This window comes from Electrophorus electricus, chromosome 2 (assembly GCF_013358815.1).
Source record: "Electrophorus electricus isolate fEleEle1 chromosome 2, fEleEle1.pri, whole genome shotgun sequence".
Taxonomy (NCBI): Eukaryota; Metazoa; Chordata; class Actinopteri; order Gymnotiformes; family Gymnotidae; genus Electrophorus; species Electrophorus electricus.
This window is the reverse complement of record NC_049536.1, coordinates 13,504,949-13,514,948: the sequence shown is the minus strand read 5'-3', so window position 1 is coordinate 13,514,948 and position 10,000 is coordinate 13,504,949. Positions and strand designations below refer to the sequence as shown.

The 10,000-nt window shown below is 51.8% G+C and overlaps 1 protein-coding gene across 8 annotated transcripts in view; it reads left to right on the top strand.

Moving 5' to 3' along the window:
* Positions 1 to 10,000, top strand: part of anks1b (ankyrin repeat and sterile alpha motif domain containing 1B) — a 111,042-nt gene that overhangs the window by 59,513 nt on the left and 41,529 nt on the right. For all 8 annotated transcript variants that reach the window (XM_035523479.1, XM_035523478.1, XM_035523477.1 and 5 more), the window contains 2 exons: positions 1 to 36; positions 9,909 to 10,000. The exon at positions 1 to 36 is cut by the window's left edge and continues 163 nt beyond it; the exon at positions 9,909 to 10,000 is cut by the window's right edge and continues 537 nt beyond it. In XM_035523479.1, coding sequence (XP_035379372.1) covers positions 1 to 36; positions 9,909 to 10,000 — 128 coding nt within the window. The remainder of the gene's footprint in view (positions 37 to 9,908) is intronic.

Genomic DNA, 10,000 nt, shown 5'->3' with positions numbered 1-10,000 from the left:
GCTCGACCGGCTCGGCTGAGGACTACACCCTCAACAGTAAGAGAAGTGCCTGCTGTTCACCCTCTCAGCGTTTAAGGGTACCCCTCCAACACACACACACGCACACACACACACAAAGATACACATTTTTGACACACTCCTGTCTCAGTAATGATAATCTGAATCAGGGTGTTAAGGCATGTGAACCCACAATGCAGTGCACTGTGATCTCAGCACCGAGGGGCCCTACGTGACGTCCTCCACACCAGACGTGAGGAGAAAGTTTTTAAAGGGATCCGGTTATGCTCATTTTCAATGTTCGTACTTTTATTTTTGAGGTCTCCTAGAATAGATTTACATGCTTCAGTGTTCCAAAAGCACATTATTTTTCTCATACATGCCTATTCACGCTCTGTCTGAAACACTGTTAGAGCTCCTGTGTCTTTAAGACCCCCCCCCCCCGATGAGACCAGTCTGCTCTGACTGGTCAGCTCACTCACTTTATTCTGGTTGGTCAACCGCCAGAGCGATTCCACCTCCACACTTGAAGATTGTTTGACATCCAGTGATGGAAAAAAAAAATTTCTGTATTTCCACACAAATTAAGGTAAAAGTGGTCCTGCAGCTGATTAGCGGCACCCGATTTCTGAAGCGGTCGTCTGTGAAGCGCTAGGCGCACAGCAGAGTAATCAGAGCAGAGGCAGGAACAGTAGGTAGAGAGGACCACTGACTTCGCAAGAGCATACAAAAGAGATTTACCCTCGCAACGCAGAACGCGGTGTCTTCTTGACACGGCTACAAAACTGAACAAACTCTTCCTGGCCTTGAGCGCCTGCGTTGTGCGAGTGGACGTGTCAAGCTTGCTGGCGGGCAGGAAGTGTTATGAGATCGTGTCATCTCGTAACAAAGAAAATGGCTGAAATTCCAGCAAGACCTTTCAGGCATCTGAGAAAATGTACCAATTGCTGTAAAACTAACAGAAAGGGTAGAAGAAAGCAGACAAGCATAAGATGACCCTTAAGAAGAACCCCTAAGAAGAACATTTGGAGGCAAAAGATTTGGTACAAAGTAGAATGTTTCCATGATAGTTTGATGGTTATTACCATTTGGGCCATGATATCATTAACCTGTTTAATTTTATTACATTTTTTATTGGGGGGGGGGGGGGGGGGGTGTTGTTTATTTATCAATTATTTGTATAATTACCAGTCATTTAAGGACAATTGTAAGTTAACTACAATACTATGCATGCACAAACATTCAGTTTATATGAGTTGTTAATAAGGTATGAGGTAGGCAACTTGTTTAGAGTCATTTGAGTGGTTCCGGGAATGTTCCAGATGTTTTAGCCACAGTCCTTCGGTTTTAGGTCCCTTGGTCCTGTTTGAAACCGGAGAGGGAGATATCGGTTTTGACCGTAACCTGTTCTGTTGGAGACATGACAGCCGCAATCATCCAAGGAGCACCTTCACTAAAGAGATATGCTAATCTGAGCGGGAGCACTTCCGTCCGATTGGCCGCCCGCGGTTGCAGCGAGCAGCGCTAAAGCTTTGTTTCTCACAGAGTGACTCCTGCTGCTCCAAATAAACTCCGCGACAGCCGCATGCACAATTCATGTGTCAGACCCGCTTCAGATGACAAAAATGACATATTAGGGCTTTGCACTGGCACTCTGCTCCCGTAAACACAATCAGTGAGTATTCAATTACGCACCCGCGTACCACCATGGCTGTTTCAGCATGGTCACTTTGCCAACAGGAGGTGACAGGAGATTATGTGTTATGTATCACGTACTGTTATATGACGCGTTTTCAATAAGGACAGAGCCCCTGACAGCGTATTCACATGTCTGCAATGCATGTCGCTGCTCGGTAACACATGATGAGATGCTCAGTAACACATGCTGCTCACTTTGGTCCAAGCTTAGAAAGCGTGTCATTTCCCGTGTGCCACTTCCGTCGGACCGCCCCCCCCCCGCCCCCCCCTTTTCACTACCTGTGGAAAAGTGCGCTGTTGATGCTGTTGCCATGGGAATGTGATTCCTGTCGCCATAGCGTGGGAGTCGTGGGGACAGACGCATCGGTGAGGATGCGTTTCCCGGCAGCCATCAGTCGCTGGTCCTGCCTGAACGCTGTCTGGCACCCTCCTCTGCGTGTAAATAAGAGGGATGATCAAAGAGAGAAAAAGAGAAGTGGAAGAACAAACTATTTTTAAGAGTCGCAGGAATGTTCCACTTTTACAAAGTCACTTTAAAAGGTCAAGCGATAGTAATGGTCTGTAGAACTGTGTCGTGTCATGCGTTGTGTCTGCACCCTCTCCTGCTGTTATGGCCACTCCCCTTTAGCCACTCCCCTTTAGCCACTCCCGCAGCCACTCCCCTGTAGCCACTCCCCCAGCCACTCCCCTAGAGCCACTCCCCTGTACCCAGCTGTGCTTCACTTCGTCTGATGCAGGACGTGCGAAGACACGAGCGTGTCACCGTATTTATCAGCGCCTCCTGAGCTGTTCGCTACGAACCCTGAGTATTCAGGTTCGAGCAGAGCGGCGGGTTCTGAAACCCCAGACCACTGTCTGCTTACGTGGTCATGTAAAAGGCCACGACCCACAGCCTTGCGATGAGGCCGGTGGAGCCTGTATGGTGCACTCCGACGGAGGAGAGAACAGGGAGGTGGGGGCCACGGCTGGGTCTAGTCCGGCACCCACGGAGCAAAGGCCCGCGTGGGTTTTCATGTGCCGCAGTCTCTGCGTCAAAGGTCGCTCGCCTTTGAAATGGAAGGGCCCTTTGATGGCGCCTCCGTCTAGGTCGCCACCCACCGCATGGGTCACCACAGGGGTATCGGGGTGAGTTGTCAGGTGGGCGAGTCCATTGGGAGGAGTTTCACCCTTCCAGCTAACACAGGCCAGCAGGCTTCCAGCGGCAAGCCAACGTCTGCGTCCTGCTCCCTCTGCGACCCTCGCCGGTCCAGGCCGGCACAGAAAACCTCTGGTGTGTGCCGGGTGAGGCGGGGATCGGTAAGGGATCCGCCCCAGGAGCAGGACAACACCGGAATAAGCCACAAAACCCTCCTAATTCCCGTTCCAGCGTGTTTGTGCGTCGGCTCGGATAAAAGAGCCCGCTAAATGGCAGGAAGCGCTTTGTAAAGGAAATTACAAACTGGCGGCCATTATTAATGAAGCGCATTCTGTGCTCTGGCTGCTAACGTACTGCGCAACACTGTGCAATCCTGGAGGACTGCTCATGCACACGGACCGTGGTAGCTCGGTGGTTAAGACACTCGACTAGTGATCTGAAGGTTGCCACCGCCGGGCCCCTTAGCAAGGCCCTTAACCCTCAACTGCTCAAATTGCACTTATGTCATAATTCGCTTTAGATAAAAGCATCAGCTAGATGTAAATTTGTGCCTCTGGAATTGATGTCACCTGTGGCTGTGAGCTCCTGAATGTATCCCAGATGGAGCAGATGCACAGGGCAAAAATCAGATGGAGATCACAGGCACTCAGTTAAGACGACGGTCTCCTCTTGTTCAGGTTCTCAATCACCACTCTCTACTGGCTTCAAATCCAAGAATAGATCTCCGTGCACATTCATCTCTCTCTCTCTCTCCTCTATTTATTAGCCTTATGAGGTCGATTATGTTGCTGTGGCAACCGACATTAAGCAAGGAACACGTTGCTACTTCGTAGATGGCAGGAATCGAGGGACACCGATTTGACGGCGGGGACGACGACGATGACATAGTGTTTCCAAGTGTGAGCTGAGGTGATGCTGGTAGACCGAGCCCAACCACCTCGCTGCGCCGCACGCCCCTGCCTTCATCGTCCCACAGACCCACGCACCGCGCTGCACAAATGGTGCGTGTGTCCTCGCTCCCCTGGTTATCCGGGCTCAGCCGTAGACGGGGCTGGGCCCGAGGACAGAGGTGCATCAGCGCGGCCAGTCTGGGAGAATCTGGCGAGCACCTTCAGGATACTCCAGATTAACTGGAAGTCGTGTTACCGTGCATTAAAATTTGGATAGATCTCAGAATGGAGACCATATTTATTTAAGTGTATCTGAAGTGCTTAAATGGCACCAAATAGGGAAAACGGCCATTATCGTAAACAAAGTTAAGATGTGTAATTATATAACACTGTATCAAAATGCAACCATTACATTTTTGGCAGTTTAATCTTTGGCAGTTTAATTTTTCCTCTCGCATAATCAGAGCAAAAGTTCTGGATACTCTGTGCACACCAACTTCAAACCATCACATGTTCTGCGAAATATGTTTGTTTATCATTTTAATGTACAAATGGTTCTACAGAATCTGATTGACAATTCTGTTTTTAAACATGTTTTTCCGGATACCGATTGCCTTCTCTGCAAGCAGTTTTCCATTCTTTCCATTCTTTTTCCATTCTAAGTGGCACAACCCATTTGGAACATTCTTCATTCCATGTGACATGAAGCTGCACTTAGCCCAGAATGTCACATTGAGGTAAAAGGGGTCAGTTGTCGTCCTGTTCGCCCTGGGGGCGGGGCAGCCCTGTAAGGTAAGCTTGGATTGACAGCTTGGATATTGTTCTGGTTTTTTTATATCAGGCAGTGACGCAGGAAGATAGGAAATGAAACTGGATTGTCTCTACCGTCGTACCGGTCCCCCCCCAGCGTAACCCAAACCAGGCTGCCACGCACGCGTTCATGAGAGAGGTCGGGCGCGCGGAGTCAGTCGTCTCTGTCGGACGCCTCGCTGTTCCCCCGCCGCTCGCTGACTTTGACCGGATCGCTCGCTCTATTTCTGGCAGGAAATGGCTGCGGTTTGGTACGGCACAGCACACATTTGTTAACAAGCAATTAAACATGCGGCCTATAATCCCGTGACAGAGCGAGCCATCCATCTGTGCCTGGACAGACTGGGAAGAAAGCCTCTCACCTCGCTCTTCTCTCAGTTTCAGTTTTTTTCCTTTTGTCTTTTCTTTCGTTTTTCTTTCTAGCATTATTTCTCTCTGCCACTGTTTTTCTTCTTGTCTTGTCTGTATGTCTGTCTCTCTGTCCCGCTCCCTCTTTCTCATGGTCTCTCTCTGTTTCTCAGACGTAAGGAAGACCCGGGCGTCTCCGCGTGCCGTGGTTCTGTGAGGCGTTGCTTTTATGACTTTACTTTGGCTCAAACAGCACCACTTATCAACATACCTATCACACTGTCTCTCTAGAATTGTCTCTGATAAGACAAGCGTGTGCGTACGCGTGTGTGTGTGGTTCAACAGTAGCCTCTTAGCGGTGCCCGTGTGTGCACTGTAGGAATTTAGCAGTCAGAACCTCTCACCTGGGAGACAACATTCCTCCTGAGCTCATTCCACCGCTCCAGTTGCTCTGACCATGTCTCCTTTCGTGAGGTAAGAGGACCAGACTCTGGCAGTGTGGAAGAGCTGTGGGAGGGGCCGGCCAGCGTCTGCCTCCGCCCATCCTCTGCAGAGATGTAATCTTATTTTGGGGTGGGGGGGGGGGAGCGAGATTCGCTTTATTCAGAAATCGTTAGTGTTGCTTCAGTATCTGAGCCCCGCTGGGCTCTGGATCAATGGACCAATTCCAGCTCCTGCAATCTCTCTCTTTCTCCAGCTCCCTCTCGTTCTGTCTCTCTTTCTCTCTCCTGCAGCGCTGCCGGCGTGTGTTTGTTCGTGTGTGTGTTCTCCTCGCATAATCGCTTTGTGCCTCTATCTCCAACTCTGTCTGATGTGCCCGACTGTTTAGTGCCATCTTAAGTGGTGCCGTGTGCACGCGCAGACAGCGGAACTGGGAGGAAGACTCCGAATCAGGCCAGGGAGGATGCTTGGGGAACACGCCGACAGCACTATCCAGTCCCTTCTCGCTCTAGAAGAGCCGCGGAGCCACCCGATCGGGGTTGTTTACACGTCGGTATATCGGCCCTTGCCCTAGGGGAAATTCCAAATGTTTTTCTAACCTCGATCTCCCCTCGTGACAAGCGCGGGCGTCCGGAGGCTTGGGTCACCTCGTACTTTCCGGATTATATGCGGCAAAGTACGGAGTCCATCACATTCACGCTAGATGGGTTTTTTTCCCACTTTTTTTTACTTTGAACGCTCCGCTACCGTGGGCTGGCAGACCGGAGACAGCCGCCAGCTCTGGCTGGCTGCGCCGGGAGCTGTGGGCTGTGGCATTTGCCGACGGTTGGTGCCGGCGGCGTCTCTCCGGGCCTCGGCCGCGCTCGGAGAGGACGCACGCCGTTCGGCCCACTTCTCCCCTGCTGCGCTCATTGACCTTTCACCTCCAGATCGATTCGAAAGGAGCTTGCCACCGCTCCACCCTTCCTGTCTTTGTTCTCTGTCTCTCTTTCCTCCCTGTCTCTCCCTCTCTAGCTCTCCCTCTCTCTCTCCCTCTCTCTCTCTCTCTCTCTCTCTCTCTCTCTCTCTCTCTCTCTCTCTCTCTCTCTCTCTCTCTCTCTCTCTCCTGTCCTCCTCTCCAACTCTTTCGTGTAGGCCAACTGCTTTCTGCCCAAGGCTTGAGGAAGCCTGGGAGCTGTTGCCATGACAACCGAATGTCACCTGTTTTGACTGCAGCCGCAGAGAGAGAGGGACAGAGAGAGAGAGAGAGAGAAGGGGAAAGAGGGATGATGGAAAAAACACATAAAGGAGAAAGCACATTAAGCAAGACACCACCACTCCAGCTACACCCCTTTCTTTCTACTTTCTACATAATTTGTGTTTAATGGATCCATTTTTGGTACACATTAGCATGTCAGGCCTGCTCTCTCTCTCTCTCGTTATCTCTCTTTCCTCACAGTCCTGGTTAATCTTAGCAGTGCCCTGAGAAGCTCCGTGTCTTCCGGACCTGCCCGTGTCCCGCATTGCCGTCCCTACCCTTCCCAGAAACCCCCGTGCGTTCCGTTCTCACGTGTTCAGGCAAAGAGCCTGAGCTCACTGCACTCAGTCCTCACGCCACACAGACATGAGTCCTCTAATGTCTCCCACACGCTGACACATCTGCGTTTCTGTTATGTTCCTGTGTTCTTGTGTTGTCAAAGAGAGATACTGTGACTGGCTGACCAGGGATCAGTGATTGATTATATAATCTATCGATAGTCTATTGAGTGAGTGGGACTCGGTCATCGCACTCCGTGTCCCGCCTGATCTTCCCGCGAGATGGATCGAGTGTCCCGCCCCTCTGCCTGACGGCTAGGTGTGACGTCGCCATTCGCCTCACGTCCTCTTGCTCACGTGGCAGCGGGGGGTCACGTTCAGACGAGAGCTGGATGACCTCCTCCTGGCCGGACCAGTGCCGCAGGACGTGTATATTGTTTTTCACTCCTGCTTTTAGTCCACCGCAGCGCCGTGCGCGCAGATCTCTGTCGGCGACCCCGTGCCGCGTTCAAAAACGTCAGGTGGCGGTCCGCTGTCCCCGCGGGGAAGGTTTTGTTTCCTTTTAGTCGGAGGCTGAGGCAGGGGACTAAGGTCAAGCGCCTCGTCTGTTCTGGACGGCGTCCCTGTGGTTGCTCGGAACAAAGCTCCGACAGCACCGGTGTCAGCCTGCACTCCAAATGCACTCTCTACTTGTCTCCACTTACCTGCCTCCATCCTGCTCTCTCTCTCTCTCTCTCTCTCTCTCTCTCTCTCTATCTCTCGCTCTCCTTCACCCCGAGCTAGCGAGGGAGCGATTCCTTCCTCTTCGACAGAGAAGGAGCATCTGACAGGCGCCCCAACGCGCGCCGTATGGTTGGTGGGTCGCGCGTCTGTGCTTCCTCTCATGCTCATGTAACATGCGCGCACAAACACACGCACACACACGCCGATCAGTCCTAGCGTTAAAACTGCTGACTGGGTAAGTGAATAACATGCATTATCATATTACAGTAGGACCTGTCAAAGAGGTGGGATGTATTAGGCAGCAAGTGAGCATCTGAATCCCATAGAAGACCTGCTGTAATCCCATAGAAGACCTGCTGTAATCCCACAGAAGACTTGCTGTAATCCCACAGAAGACCTGCTGTAATCCCACAGAAGACCTGCTTTAATCCCATAGAAGACCTGCTGTAATCCCACAGAAGACCTGCTGTAATCCCACAGAATATTTGCTGTAATCCCATAGAAAACCTGCGGTAATCTCACAGAAGACCTAATGTAATCCCACAGAAGACTTGCTGTAATCCCACAGAAGACCTGCTGTAATCCCACAGAAGACCTGCTGTAATCCCACAGAAGACTTGCTGTAATCCCACAGAAGACCTGCTGTAATCCCACCGAAGACCTGCTGTAATCCCACAGAAGACCTGCTGTAAAACCTGCGGTAATCTCACAGAAGACCTAATGTAATCCCAAAGAAGACCTACTATAGTACAAATTGCTGAGAAAGCTCATGCTGGCTATGACTGTAAGGTGTCAGAACACACTGTGCATCGCATTTTGCTGCGTATGAGTCAGAGTGCCCGTGCCGACCCCCGACCTCCAACAAAAGTGCCTACAATGGGCACACGAGCGTCGGAACTGGACCCACGGTGGAAGAGTGTGAGGCAGAGGAGGCACCAGGATGCACTATGGGAAGCAGACAAGCTGGTGATGACAGCGTGGGGTTCTGCTGAGAAACGCCGGGTCCTGGCACACATGCGGACATTATTTGGACGTGTGCCACCTACCTACACATGCAGACTATGTACACGTCTTTATTGCCTCCCTGCAGAAATTGTGCAGGTACGGTGTGAGGGACATGATGGAGAGATCTAGACGTTGACTTAGCCTCTAAATTTCCCAGGTCTCAGTCCAATCCAGCGTCTCTGGGATGTGCTGAAAAACAAGTCCAGTCCAGCTCACCACTTAAAGAACTTAAAGGACCTGCTGCTAATGTCTTGAAGCCAGATATCGCAGGACACCTTGATATTAGGGAGGTGGCTTTAATGTTATGGCTGATCGCTGTATATTGATTATGGCAGATAAAAAACCACTGAGCATGCCAACCGACGTACGCAAGAAGCGCTTGTCTCGTTGATGTTTCGGATAGATGCTGTGTTGGTGGAGAGTTTGAGTATAGTTCCTCCACGGAGCTCCTCCACAGAGCTCCTCCACACAGCCAGGGCCCGTTGTCCTGTATTTCCGTTGCGCGAGGCTCGCGGCGAGTGCCGGCGCCTTCGCGTGGCACTCGCGACCCCGCTGGCACTCGCGTGGCACTCGCGACCCCGCGGCCCCGCTCCTGGCTTGCCTGGCGTGCCTTCGTCTCTGCTCTCGGCTCGTGTCTCCCCCTCGGCTGCCCTGAGAGGCGCTGTCCGCGCAGTGCGCCGCGGAGACGCCCAACTATCCCTTCCCACTTCCATGTGATCTGCGGCGCGTTTGGCTCATCCGCCGGATCTGGGCGAGGTGTCCCTGGCAGGCGGCGTGCTCCGATAGCCCACTCGCTGGAACCCCAATGAATTAGTGCTGCCAACAACAACAGGACCGTTGTTAACGGTGCATGGAGGTTGCGGTGGAGGCGCGGGGGCACTTTCGGCAGGCGCAACAAACAAGCGATCCTGCAATGAGGTGCGGTAGAGGTACAGATACGGTACGGGTAAGGTTCAGCGTCCCTCTGGCTGTGAGTCCTTCCCAAGCGTCCATTGGGCTCTGGAATGATGGTCCAGGACATATTGGGGGAAGAGAGGACACCCGTGCAGGACAGAACCGCCCGCATGCAAGCAAACAATATTCTCTGACCTCGTGGGACAGACGCAGTTCCCAGACGCCCGAGGCTTTGTCTAGGATCTTTTTTTCATCACTTAGACCTTGGAACCTCTTTTGCTTGCACATACACACATAATGCGCATACACAAAAACACACACACACACAGTTCCAAGAAAATGCTTTTTAAAGTCCTTTTTAAAAACGAATGCATATTCATGGTATTGCATATTTATGTTCATATTAATGCATAATGTATGTGTGTGTGTGTGTGTGTGTGTGTGTGTGCCAGATGAGGTGGTAGAGCAGAGGGACAATGCTGTGTTGAGAGACCAGCGCAGGGACAGCCACATCCCAGAGCAGTTTGCCGGCCTCCTCCACGGC